The 13806-nt window shown below is 43.9% G+C and overlaps 1 protein-coding gene across 2 annotated transcripts in view; it reads right to left on the minus strand.

Moving 5' to 3' along the window:
* The window catches only part of Klhdc10 (kelch domain containing 10), a 52766-nt gene extending 46947 nt beyond the window's left edge, over positions 1–5819 (minus strand). For both annotated transcript variants that reach the window (XM_027391398.2, XM_027391397.2), the window contains exon 1: positions 5541–5819. In XM_027391398.2, the coding sequence (XP_027247199.1) occupies positions 5541–5697 (157 nt within the window). In that variant the 5' untranslated portion in view covers positions 5698–5819. The remainder of the gene's footprint in view (positions 1–5540) is intronic.
* Positions 5820–13806: the final 7987 nt, after the last annotated feature.

The following is a 13806-nucleotide window of genomic DNA, read 5'->3' on the forward strand; positions in this document are numbered from 1 at the left end:
TGCAGATACACATGGAAGCAGAATGATAAATAAATAATATCTCTAAAAAAAATAGACCATTATTTTTTTTTCGGTGAAAAAAAATAGACCATTATTTCAATTAAAAAAAAATTTGGAAAATATCTGCAACATATGTCAAAGACTAGTTAAGTAATAGTTTCCTAGAACATGAGTTTCTATAAATAATATAAAACATTTCAATAGAAAAATGAACAAAATCTATAAACAGAGACTGTAAGTAAATGAAAGAAATATGGCTCTTTCATTTGCTGAAATGTTGCTTAAGAAAATATTCCTATTAAACTGGCAATTTAAGAATTTTTTAAGGGCTGCAGAGATGGCTCAGCGGTTAAGAGCACTGACTGTTCTTCCAAAGGTCCTGAGTTCAATTCCCAGCAACCACATGGTGGCTCACAACCACCTTGAATGAAAACTGGTGATCTCTGCCGGCATGCAGGCAGAAGGCAAAATAAATAAAATCTTTTAAAAAAAAAAAAAAAGAATGGTTTAAGGTGCCACGCTGTGGTGGCACACGCCTTTAATCCTAGCACTTAAGAGGCAGAGCAGGGGGGATCTCAGTAAGTTTGAGGCCAGCCTGATTGACAAAAGCAAGTTCCAGGACAGCCAAGACTGTTACACAGAGAAACCCTATCTTGAAAAACCAAAAAATAAAAATAAAAAAGAATGGCTTAGAGCTTCAGAGAGATGGCTCAGTAGTTAAAAGCATCCCATAGCCAGGCAGTGGTGGCACATGCCTTTAATTCCAGCACTTGGGAGGCAGAGGCAGGTGGATCACTGTGAGTTCGAGGCCAGCCTGGTCTACAGAGCAAGTTCCAGGACAGCCAGAGCTACAAAGAGAAATCTTGTCTCAAAAAAAAAAAAAAAAAAAAAAAAAAGCATACATTGTTCTTCCAGAGGACCTGGGTTCAATTTCCAGCACCTACATGGTAGCTCCCAATCATCTGTAATACCAGTTCCAAGGCATCTGATGCCCACTTCTGACCTCTGAGGGCACTCGAACACACAAGGTACACAGATATACATGCAAGCAAAACACTCATACTCACTGGAAAATAATATTAATAAAAGTTTAGCCAAGCATGATGGTACATGTCCATAATCCCAGCACTTGAGAAGCAGAGCAGGAAGATCTCTACCCATTCCAGGCCAGCCAGTCTGGGCTTTAGAGTATGGTGGCACAAGCAGGAAGATCTCTGTGAGCTTGAGACCAGCCTGGTCTAAATAGGGAGTTCCAGGTCAGCCTGGGGGAATAGCTTCAGGGTGGCATGCTTGCCTATCATGTACAAAACCTGGGTTCATCCACAGCACTTACAAAGGGGGAGCGTGTCCCAATAATCCACTCTATTACCAAGGAACCAAGAAGTGACCAGTACTCTTAACACTCTCATCAGACCATGAGCTGACACTACCTCTACTATGAAAGGCAACTTGACAGTTTATTAAAGTTCATACAGTGCTTCTAGGAATTTACCTGCAAAATAAAGATCCTAAGTGTAAAATCCCTCAAACACAAGGAAACTCGCTGTGTCATGGTGGTAGGAGACTGAGCTTTCAAGCCCCAGGTAGCATCTAAACATACAACACCCCTAGACCAGGCAAACAGCATGCACCCCAAGAAAATGTTTCATTGTTTATTACTGGGGAGAGAAGCCAATAAGCAGGGTCAAGGATAGAAAGAAAACTAGCCTTCTGCCACATATTGTCTTGTTTTGCCTTACTGCTTTTGAGACAAGGTTTCATGTAGCTCAAGATGGCCTCCAACTCAAACTCAGCTCTGTAGTGGAGATCTGGGTCTCCTGCTGCTCCTTCCTGAGGCTGGGATCACAGACTTGTACATGTGTAACTATCCCATGCTCTTTCTACCATTTGAATTTTACACATTTCTGTTTGTATGTTTGCTTGTGTGAGACAGGGTTTCTCTGAATAGGCTTGCCTGTCCTGGACCTTGCTCTCACAGAGAGGCCTGCCTGGTCTACAAAGCTACACAGAGAAACCCTGTCTCAAAAAAAAAAAAAATTAATTTTATGTGTACAGGTGTTTTGCCTGTATGTATGACTGAGTACCACCTGCATGTCTGGTGCCTGTGGACACCACAGAGGACAACAGATCCCTGGGACTGGAGTTATAGATGGTTGGTTATAAGTCACTATGTGGAGACTGGGAATTGAACCATACATCTCTGAAAAAGTAGCCAATACTCTTAACCTCTCAGTTCTCTCTAGAGCTCCTAGTTTAAAAACTTAAGACATTACATTGTTGTATATGCATTTAAGTGTATTATATATACCTCTCTCTGTCTCTGTCTCTCTGTCTCTGTGTGTGTCTGTGTGTGTGTGTGTGTGTGTGTGTGTGTGTGTGTGTGTGTGTATGTGTACACACATACACAGAGATATAGTATGCCTTTCCCAGGAGTGTTCACATACAAATGCCGAAGGAATACTAGGAAAGGGTACAGGGAGAAGGGACCATGTCAGAAAGGTAAGAGAAGGCTCCTATGGGGGAAAAATACAATTGAGATTTAATAAAACAGAAGTTAAACAAGCGAATGAAGTGTATGAGGTCCCTGCAGTGGCTTCCTGTGGTGAGAGAAAAAGAGCAGAGAGCAGAGGACAAAATGGAGGACTCACCCAAGTGGAGAAGACAGACACCGTAAGGATTTCTACCTTACTGTGATAGCAATGAAACAGCAAGAAGGACTGGGTACAGGGGTACATGTCTACATCCCAGTACCCTAGAAGCTAAGGCAGGAAGATGGATGGTTCAAGGCCAGCCTGGACAAAAGTGAGACCCCATTTTAAAAACAAAAAAGCCAGAAAGGTCTCTAAGCAGAGATGATGAAAGATTTTGTTCTTTCACAGACCAGCACCATATGAATGGAAGGTACAGGCAGAAGTGGGAAGCCGCCTCTGCAGTAAGCCGAAGGACAATGGCAGCAAGAATTAGATACGGCAGACGAAAAATAAAGACTAGGTAGCTAATTACAAGTGAAGTTGGTGGGGAGCTCAAGGAGGTCACCCTGATTTCAGGTTCCCATAAGTAGAAGAGTCAAGATGCTACCACCAAGCACCCAGCATAAGCCTTTAGTCCCAACACACAGGAGGCAGAGGCTAGAGGATCTCTGTGACTCCAAGGCCACCCTGTCTACACAGAAGCTCCACAACAGCCAGGGCTATATAGTGAGACCTTGTCTTTAAATTGTTTTCAAGAGACGCTATCACTCCCTGAAAGACAGTGGGAGCATTCTAGGAAGACTTGAATGCTTTGTTTCCTAAGGACTGGGAACAAGGTAGAGATGCAAATTGGAAGAAAAAAATGTTCTTCCAGTATGTGGACGCTAATACTAGAGGTCAAAAGAGATGGAAAATGAATATACCAAATGAGAGAGAAGAAAAAAAGGAGTTAGGCCTGCAGAATCAGCCATAAAACAGACTTAGACATTCCTATTTCTCTCTACCACTTAAAACCTTTTGAATTATTTCAAAATAGAGTTGACAGATTTAATGTGTAATACATGGGAGAACAAACGATTAGTATGAAAGAATTTCAAAGTATATTACTGAGATAACAGAAATTTTCTAATTTTGACACGGAGGGAAAGATGGAGAACGCCTGTGTGTGGGGAAGGAGGAACAGAGTGCCAGCCTGTTAGAAAGGAAGCAGAACGAAGACTGATGACTCCACTTCTCGAATTTTCACAGTTTAAGCACGTTTTATCTTCACCTCTGGACAAATGGCTGTTCTTGTCCTCGTGTGCTAAGGGAATGCAGAAATAGCTCCCTCCATACTTGAGGCCCTTATTTGAAATCATGGCTTCCACCGCCCTCAAGTGGTAGCAGTGAGGAACTGCACCAACATGTTACAGGCCCCTGAGAATGCCCACATGAAGTTCATGGTATAATAATTAATCCATGACCAAAGACTTAAAGACTGCAGTGGCAGAGGGCAAATTGGGGAGAGTGCTTGCTAAGAGGTTTATCTTCTAGGCTAGCAACACACAAAAACCTATGGTTTTGTTGTTAACTGGTGATAACAAAAAAGATGTCATCCTTTTTTTTCATGCTAAAAAACACATATTTAGCAATTCCAGGACACACAGTCTGATACTGTCATTCCAAATCCAATTCATGGTATATTTGGCTATTTACAATGTCTCAATTTTATTTTAGTGGCACGTACAAATGGATTAATGAACATTTCTGGCACACATTAAAACCGTATCACAAATATTAGCAATTGTCTCATTGAGTAAGTAAAATTCCCTTTGTTATCTTCAAATTAATAAACTGATTTTTTCACTACCTAAAAGAACACAATAAACACAATTCAGAAACCATCAGGCTCCCAAAACTGATCTAAACAAACGTATCCCCGATACAATCAACTTAACACTAGTCACACATACACAAAAAAACATGGCGAAGGTCTAATACATCCTTCCTGACAGTTCTCTTCACGGTGAGAAAACACGATTGCCCAATATAATGATTGGCATTCTGTGCATGACTGAATTCTCTACCTTCCTTTTAACAAACTGGAAATTCATTTATAAATGTATTCTTTTAAAACTGTTTACACACATATCATTTTGACTTTGGGCTTTTTTTTTTTAAGGCATATGAACTCAAAAGACCAGAACATGAAATTATAGCAATAGCTATATTTTCCCAATTTTCAGTTTTGATACCGGGGTGACAGCATCATTTGTTTCATTATATTCTTGATCTTTATTTCCCCCTTTTAAAATCTAGACACCATTATCCATTCTGTCTCTGGACATCCCCAAATATTAATGACTCAACCGTTTCCCTTAGTCTCTTGGTTTTCTTCCTCATATACTCCCCAGCCAACATACATACACACACACACACACACACACACACACACACACACACACGCACACACACACCACACACGCGCGCACACACACACACGCACACACACACACACACACACGCGCACACACACACACGCGCACACACACACACGCACACACACACACGCACACACACACACGCACACACACTTTCACAAGCTCATTCCATTTCAAAATACCCAACTCTTACACAGTTAGGTGGCCTTTGTTTTTATTTTTTTTCCTTTTAAACAAAATCACTCTTTGTATTGCTCTGCTCCCCTCTCCTTAAATTTGGCACTCTTTTTCCAAATCATTTCCCACAAGTAAACACCGGTGTCTTTCTTTCACAACATCAAACTGCGGAAGGGGGAAAGAGCAGGAACCGGACAGGCAAAACATTTGGGAATGTCAAAGAGACAGTGGCCTCTCCTTCGAGAGGGAAATACAACTCTCCACACCGAGCTGTCCTCCTCCACACAGCCAGACTTTTCTTCAGGGGTGCTCGGGTCCCCTCCTGACCTCAACGCCACCTTCCCGGTGCTCTGCCTCCCTGTCCTCGGCTGTCTGTCTGTCTGTCTGTCTGTCTGTGTGTGTGTGTGCGAGGCGCAGCCGGAGCCCGGCGGCCGCCACCTCCTCGCCGGCCGCGGCCCCAGCACTCACTCACCTGGCAGGTGCGGCCGTCCGGAGAGCTGCACGAAGCGGTTGAGCTGGCCGGTGCCCCGACCCCCGCCGGCCGCGCCGGCCCCGCTACCCCCGCCGGCCCCGCCGGCCGCGCCTCCTCCCCGCCGACGGTTGCGGTCCCAGCCCTGAGCAGCCGACATGGCTCGCTAACGATTGCCGCAGCCCGGTCCCGGCAAGCCCCTGTCCCGGCAGCGCGAGCCGAGCCTCCTTCCCGGGCTCCTCAAGAGACCGGGCAGACAGGGGCCGGGGGAGCGCCCGGCTCTCCAGCAACCAATAGCTGGCCGCCTTGGTGACAGAGAGCCAATGAGCAGTCGCTTTCTTGGCAGGTGCGGGGAGGCGGGGAGAGACGTGGTAACCATAGCTATAGCTAAAGAAGGGCGGGGGGGGGGCGCGGGAGGAAAGGCGAAAGCAGCCGCTCGTGGAGCGCATCGACCTCCCGGAGCTCTCCTGCTTCTCCGCGACGCGGGGTGCTCAGACCGGCCAGTCGAAAGCCGAGCGGGAGGCTACGCCTGAAGAGACGACTCGCAGACAGGGCGGCTACCCCGGGCATGGTCGGTACTCCAGAACTCTGTCCCATAAGCACTGTATTCACTAGTGTCGTATGTACCCAATGCGTGTGTTTGGTGTCCGTATGTCTCTCCACAGCTCTCCAGACTGACACCCCCCCCCCCGACGGTTGGCACACACAAAGGGCTCACGGGGGTGGGGGCGGGGGGCGGAGTCAGAGATGAAATCTTAAAAAAAAAAAAAAAAAAGAGAGATATTCCTGGGTTTCATCATTTGTTTTGTCTCTTAGTGGCATTGGCAGGACCCGTCCCCTGTCTAAAAGCCGCGTCCCGAGCCAACAGCTTTAAACCATGCAATCTTAAGAGTAATCATAGAAACACAAATTAAAAACTCCAATGAAAAAACCTTTCAGGCTCCCCGCATACATCAGTGAAGATCTTTAAATAACACACGGCTTGTGTGTGCGGTGCCAAGAAAAAGATATGCTCGTAGATGACCGATGGCCGTGTAAATGTTTTTGCTGTGGGCAGGACACAACCAATCCTTGTACAGTATACACAATGAAAGACAAGTAAAATTAAATAAATGACAGCAAATGGAACGGACGATGTCATTTTAAACATCAAATGTATATATCAGAAATTCCCATTGTTCCAAAATTAAACAGAAGATTTGGCTTTGAACTTGGGGAGCGCAGTGCAAAGTGGGAAAATGCAGACACACACTGCTGTTCCCAAATAAGGAAAAAGCATATAAATTTCTCGAGGGAAACAAAACTTTTCAAGTTTCTGAGATCTGATCTGATGGACTGCTGGCCCCCTTGATGATTCACGCAGGGGAACCTCACACGTTGGATTTTTTTTCATTTTTTTAAGGATTGGGGGTGCGGGAGGAGAAAGTCCTGGGATGAGAAGTATCATTTGATCCCAAAAAGCAAATTTCATGTCATCACAAGCCTTGTGCTATTGTATCCCTACACCCGGTTTCCGGAGGAAAAGAAGTGTTTTATCTATTATGCATTATAAAGCAGTTTATAAAAAACGTTTGCCATCTGGGGAAAAAAGGAGGACTGTAAAGAAGCTGCATACCAAGCCCTAGGTGCAGTCCCCACCACGATCTAAAACGCCATAGTGGCACCTTTGTAATCCCTGCACTGAGGAGATGGTGGCAGGAAGATCAGGCATTCTAGTCCAATCTCTGATACATGGCAAGTTCAAGGCCTACCATAGCTGCATAAATTCCTGTCTCAAAAAAAAAAAAAAGTGACCAGGGACTTTAAGGATGAGTACAGAACACTGGCTCCTCTTCCAGAGGACGTGGGTTTGATTCCTAGTACCCACGTGGCAGTTCACACCTATTTGTAACTCCAAATGCAGGACTAAACACTATCTTATGACCTCCTCCAGTTGCCGGGGGTGGGAGTGATGCACAGGCAGACATACATGAGGCAAAACACCCAGAAATATAAAATTTAAATTTTTTAAAGGTGGGGGCCAGGACTAAACAAAACTCCAGTGTGATGGTGCTTGCCTCTAATCCCAGCCCCGAACTTCACTGGTAGAAGCAGGAGGCACATAAGTTCAAGTTCCTTGGCTGTGTAATGAGTTTAAAGCTAGTCTATGACATGAGACTCTCCCAACCACGCCCCAAAAACAAAGTCTGTGATTCTAAACTATGAAAAACAAAATTAAAGAGCGTCAACTCTTCTTTCTTTTTGAAAAGACTTATCTATTTGTTATGTATAGTGTTCTCCCTGCATGTATATGTATACCTGCCTGCCAGCAGAGGGCACCAGATCTTGTTATAGGCGGCTGTGAGCCACCATGTGGTTGCTGGGGATTGAACTCAGGACCTCTGGAAGAACAGCCAGTCCTCTTAACCTCTAAGCCAGCTCTCCAGCCTCCTGAGCCATCTCTCCAGCCTCTGTGTTCATTTTTCTAAAGAATTGTACCACCACACTGGAGACATAACTTAGCAGGTAAGAGCAGTGGTTGTTACTCTTCCAGAGGACCTGGATTTGATTCCCAGAACCTACATGACAGCTTACAATCATCTGTAACTCCAGTCCCAGAGAACCTAATTCCCTCTCCTGACCTCCATGGCACCGTATACACATAAAGTGCACAGGCATACTTGCACACAAAACATCCATACACATACATTTTGTAAAAAAGAATTGTAACAACTGAATAACCCAAAACTAATGTAAGGAAATTTTCTCTTTATAGGAGTATTTTATATAAACAAGGTATGATAGAATACCACCATTTTGCCATCTTTAATAATGAAGACATCTTCCCCTGGAATTCCAGACACCACTAGTATCACAAGACAATATGTACCTTCAGGAGAAAAAGCCAGGTGGTGGTGGCGCACCCCTTTAATCCCAGAACTTGGGAAATGGAGGCAGGCAGATCTCTGTGAGTTTGAGGCCACCTGGTCTACAGATCGAGTGCCAGGATAGAATCCAAAGCTACACAGAGAAACCCTGTCTTGAAAAACCAAAAATAGCCAGGTGGTGGTGGCGCACGCCTTTAATCCCAGCACTCAGGAGGCAGAGGCAGGTGGATCTCTGTGAGTTCGAGACCAGCCTGGTCTACAAAAGCTAGTTCCAGGACAGTCTCCAAAGCCACAGAGAAACCCTGTCTCGAAAAACCAAAAAAAAAAAAAAAAAAAAAAAAAAAGAAAGAAAGAAAAAGAAAAGAAAAGAAAAACCAAAAATAAATAAATATAAAAATAAAAATTTGCTGGACATGGTGGCACATACCTTTAATTCCTCCAGCCACTCAAGAGGTGAAGGCAGGTGGATCTCTATGAATCAGTGGCTAGCGTGTTTTACATAGTTCCACGCCAGCCAGAGCTACATAATGAGGGGTGTTAGCTGGAGAGATGGCTTAGCAGTTAAGAGCACTGGCTGCTCTTCCAGAGGAACTGTATTTCATTTACAGCACCTATATGGTGACTCACAACCTTCTGTAACTCCAGTTCCAAGACATTCAACACCCTCTTCTGGCCTCTGTGGCCAACAAGAACATGGTATACAGTCATCCATGCAAACTCTGACACAAATACATTAAAAAAACAAACCTTGGAGTGGGTGGTGGTGATGCTTGACTTTAGTCCAAACACTCAGGAGGCGGAAGCAGTCGGATCTCTGTGAGTTCTAGGTCAGCCTGGTCTATGAAGTGAGCTCCAGGACAGTCAGGACTGTTACACAAAGAAACCCTGTCTTGGAAAACAAACAAAAATACTTTAAGAAAGAATATTGTGTGGAAATATTTATAGCTAAACCCCTATGATAGAGCTAGAAAAATGGCTCAGTGGTTAACAGTACTTGCTGTTCTTTCAGAAGACTCAGGTTTAATTCTCAGAACACACATAGTAATTCACAACCATTTGTAACTCAGTTCCAGGAGATCTGATGCCCTCTTCTGGTATCCCCAGATACACAGACAAACATGCAAGCAAAACACCCATGCACATAAAAACAAATTTAAAACACTATGATATTAATATTTAGTATGTGTTTTAGAATTATGAGGGATGGGAGTGGGACAGGAATGTGGAAGAGTGGGGTGGAGGACACTGGAGAAGACAATAATTCAGATTAGAATTGCTAAGAATTGATGCCAACTGCAGCCTGGTGATGAGTCCTCCAAGTTCATGGTATTCTCACTCTAGTTTTTAAAAGTAGATTTGGGTTTCTTTCCCCTCTCATAGAAAGGTGTTTAAAAATAGTTCCTGAAGGAACACTTCTAGATTACACTGTGTAGACTCTGAACTTTGGCTGATAATGATGTGTCAACACTGGTTCATCGATTCTAACAAATGAGCTATACCCTGGCGAAGAGTGTTGATGGATGGAGCCAGTACACAGCAGGGACAGGATAGCTGTGAACTCTGTGTACTTTCTATTTAATTTGCTGTGAACTGAAAATCACTCTGGAAAAAAAAAGTCATTTGATTAAAAGTGGGATTTGTGGGGAACCCTGCCCAGGGGCTAGGAAAAACTAGAGAAATCTTCCCTATCAAAAGACAGCTCTACTGTGGAGGATAGGATGAACTACAGAACCTTTGGTTTGCTTAAGAGAGACAGAGTCTTATGTAGCTCAGGCTAACCTGGAGTAAAGGATAAAAAATGTTGAGCCTTGGGCTGGAGAGATGGCTCAGAGGTTAAGAGCACCAGCTGCTCTTCCAGAGGTCCTGAGTTCAATTCCCAGAAACCACACGGTGGCTCACAACCATCTGTTTTGAGATCTGGTGCCCTCTTCTGGTGTGCAGATATACATGGAAGCAGACTGTTGTATACATAGTAAATTAAAAAAAAAAAAATCTTTAAAAAAAAATCCTATAAAAAATGTTGAGCTTCTTATCCTCCCGCCTCCGCCTCCTGAGTGCCCTCCGCCTCCTGAGTGCCGTTAGCCTGTTATGATATGCTAGGCAAGCAGGGTCCCAACCGAGCTACACCCCCCTCCCTCGGGGCCTTTAACACTCCCCCCGCCATGCTCAACTGAACATTTGATTACTATTAGAGCATAAAAGGATTGTGTTTAGCAAAATTAGATTCCAGAAGCCCAGTAACTTGAGTTGCATCTAAGATATAGACCTAGAATTCGTTTTCTTGTTTGCTTGTCTATTTATTTGTAATATTGATGTTTTAAAGAATTTTTGAGCTGGGACCTGGTAGTGAACGCCCAGAACTTGGGATGCAGAGGCACCATGGGCATGCTACATGGTGTGTGTGGTGGTGTGCTTGTAATCCTAGAGCTGGGGAGGAAAAGACAGAAACGGCTGGGAATCAATGGCAAGCCAGTGTAGCCTAGTCTCCAGGCCAACAAGAAACTCAAAGACAGTGGACAGTGATCCTGAGGATGACACCAAAATTGCCCTCCTCCTACATATGCACACTCACATTCACACACACACAGCGGAGTATTATTTATCCCTAAAGAATAAAATTGTGTCATTACCAAGAAAATCAGCAGAACTGAGATCACGTTAAAGAATGAGATCATTTAAACAAAACAGACTAGACTCAGATAAGTAAAAATCTATTTTTTATTGATTTTATGTAATGTATATGGGTGTTTTATCTTCATGTATGTATGTGAATCACATGAATGCAGTAAATACATTTTCTAAAAATAAGGAATAGGGGCTGGAGAGATGGCTGCTCTTCCAGAGATCCTGAGTTCAATTCCAGCAACCACAAGGTGGCTCATGACCATCTATAATGGGATCTGATGCCCTCTTCTGGCCTGCAGGCAGACATGCAGACAGAAGACTCATACATTAAAAATAAATACAGAAATATTTAAAAAAAAAAAAAAAAAAGGAACAAAGGAGCCGGGCATTGGTGACTCACGCCTTTAATCCCAGCACTCAGGAGGCAGAGGCAGGCAGATCTCTGTGAGTTCGAGGCCAGCCTGGTCTCCAGATCGAGTGCCAGGATAGGCTCCAAAACTACACAGAGAAACCCTGTCTCGAAAAACCAAAAAAAAAAAAAAAAAAACCAAAAAAAAAAAAACCCCAAGGTATATACACGGTTGACCTCTGGCCCTCACGCATATGCATATGTACACACACAAAACTTGTAGATATAGCCATGTGGGTTCAAAGGATTGAACTCAAATTGTCAGGCATGACTGCTCTTACCCACTGAGACATCTTCCTAGCACCATTGTTCGCGCGCGCGCGCGCGCGCGCGTGTGTGTGTGTGTGTGTGTGTGTGTGTGTGTGTGTGTGTGTGTGTTGTGGCCAATTCAGTGAAGTCAGAGACCCTGCCTCAAGCAAATTAAATGGAGAGTGACTGAGGAAGACAGCTGACATCAAACTCTGGAGTATACACATGGCCATATGCACATGAGTGCATACACATCCATACAGCAACATATACACACACATATCACACTCTCAAAAGAAAAAATGAACAGTAATATATATGTAGCAAAAGAAAAGATTTAGCTGGGCAGTAGTGGTGCACACACTTAATCACAGCACTTGGGAGTCTGAGGTAGGTAGATCTCCATGAGTTCAAGGCCAACCTGGTCTACAAAGTGAGTTCCAGGACAGTCAGGGCTACATGGTGAGACCCTGTCTGGAAAGAAAGAAAGAAAGAAAAAGGAAGGGAGGGAAGGAGGAAGGAAGGAAGGAAGGAAGGAAGGAAGAGTAAAGTTCAGATATTAAAGATTTAAAATTAATTTTAAAATACAGTTTTCTTGTTTCTCTCAAAGGATTTCCTTTTGCAAATGGCATTTCTCTTTTCTTTCTTTTGGTTTTGGTTTTTCAAGATAGGGCTTCTTTGTGTAGCCCTGGTTGTTCTGGAACTAGCTCTGTACACCAGGCTGGCCTCAAACTTAAAGAGATCCTCCTGTCTCTAAGTACCAGGATTAAAGGCATACACCTCCACCATCCCAAGAAATGGCACTTTAAGGTAGGTTTATGAGTTGCACTACTTACGTTTATGGATGAGAGAGGAATGCTCACACATTTGATAGAACAGAGTTCAAATTCAAGGCCACAGGCATTCCAGTTCTACATAAGTTGTTCATTTATTAAAAACATTCTTTCCCCTTTTTTCTTTCTTTTTTTTGCAGGGAGCGGTTTCTAGACAGGGTTTTTCTGTGGCTTTGGGCTTTGGAGGCTGTCCTAGAACTAGCTCTTATAGACCTGGCTGGTCTCGAACTCACAGAGATCTTCCTGCCTCTGCCTCTGGAGTGCTGGGATTAAAGGTATGCGCCACCACCTCTCTGCTCTTTCTTTTCTTTTTTTAGGTTTTTGAGACAGGTTTTTCTGTGTAACCCTAGTTGTCCTTGGACTTGCTCTGTAGACCAGGCTGGCCAGAGATCCACCTGCCAGCCTTATTATTATTATACAACATTCTTGTAGCCAGGCCTGGTGGTACATACCTTTAAACCCAGTACTTGGGAAGCAGAGGCAAGTAAGTAGATCTCTGTGAGTTCTAGGCCAGGCTGGTCTACAAAGCAAGTCCCAGAACAGCCATGGCTCTGTTATACAGAAACACTTGTCTCAAAAACAAAACAAACAAGAATATTCTTGTTTGAGGAAAACAGGATGTTTTCAGGAAAACTAGAAATATCTTTGGAAGCTATTTTCAGTTTTGCTGAAATTTCTGGCTCTTGGCCATCAAGGCATATAAACAAATTCTGGACTAAGAAATCCTTTGTCCCTTTCTCTTTTGGAAACAGGGCCTTCTTATAGGGCTCTGGCTGACCTGGAACTATGTAGACCAGGTGGCCTCAGACTTGCAGAGATCTGCCTGCTTCTGCTTCCTGTGTGCTAGATCCGTAGGTTTCAGGCTCCAGCGTTTGAGAACAGTGCTGGAGTCAAGAGTCCATAGGAAATAAGTCTTCTTTTTTCACTCTTCCTACACATCTGTCATCCAGCTGGAGATTTTGGAAGATCTCTTGCAGATTTCTTCCCAACAACCTCATCTGCCTCAGTACTAAGATTGGGGTTCATTCCCACATCTCTGTTGTTCTATTTTTAAAAAGTGATCGCCAGGTGGTGGTGGTGGCAGCGGTGCACGCCTTTAGTCCCAGCATTAGGGAGGCAAAGGCAGGCAGAAGGTTTGTTTATGTTGTGTGTATATATGTGCGCCTGAGCATATGTATGTACACCATATTCATGCAGGTGCCCGGGGAAGCCATAAGAGGGCATCAGATTCTCTGCGTTTGAATAAAAATAATTCTTTAGCTGGACGTTGGTGGCGCACGCCTTTA

Source organism: Cricetulus griseus (assembly GCF_003668045.3).
Source record: "Cricetulus griseus strain 17A/GY chromosome 1 unlocalized genomic scaffold, alternate assembly CriGri-PICRH-1.0 chr1_0, whole genome shotgun sequence".
In the NCBI taxonomy this organism is placed as follows: Eukaryota; Metazoa; Chordata; class Mammalia; order Rodentia; family Cricetidae; genus Cricetulus; species Cricetulus griseus.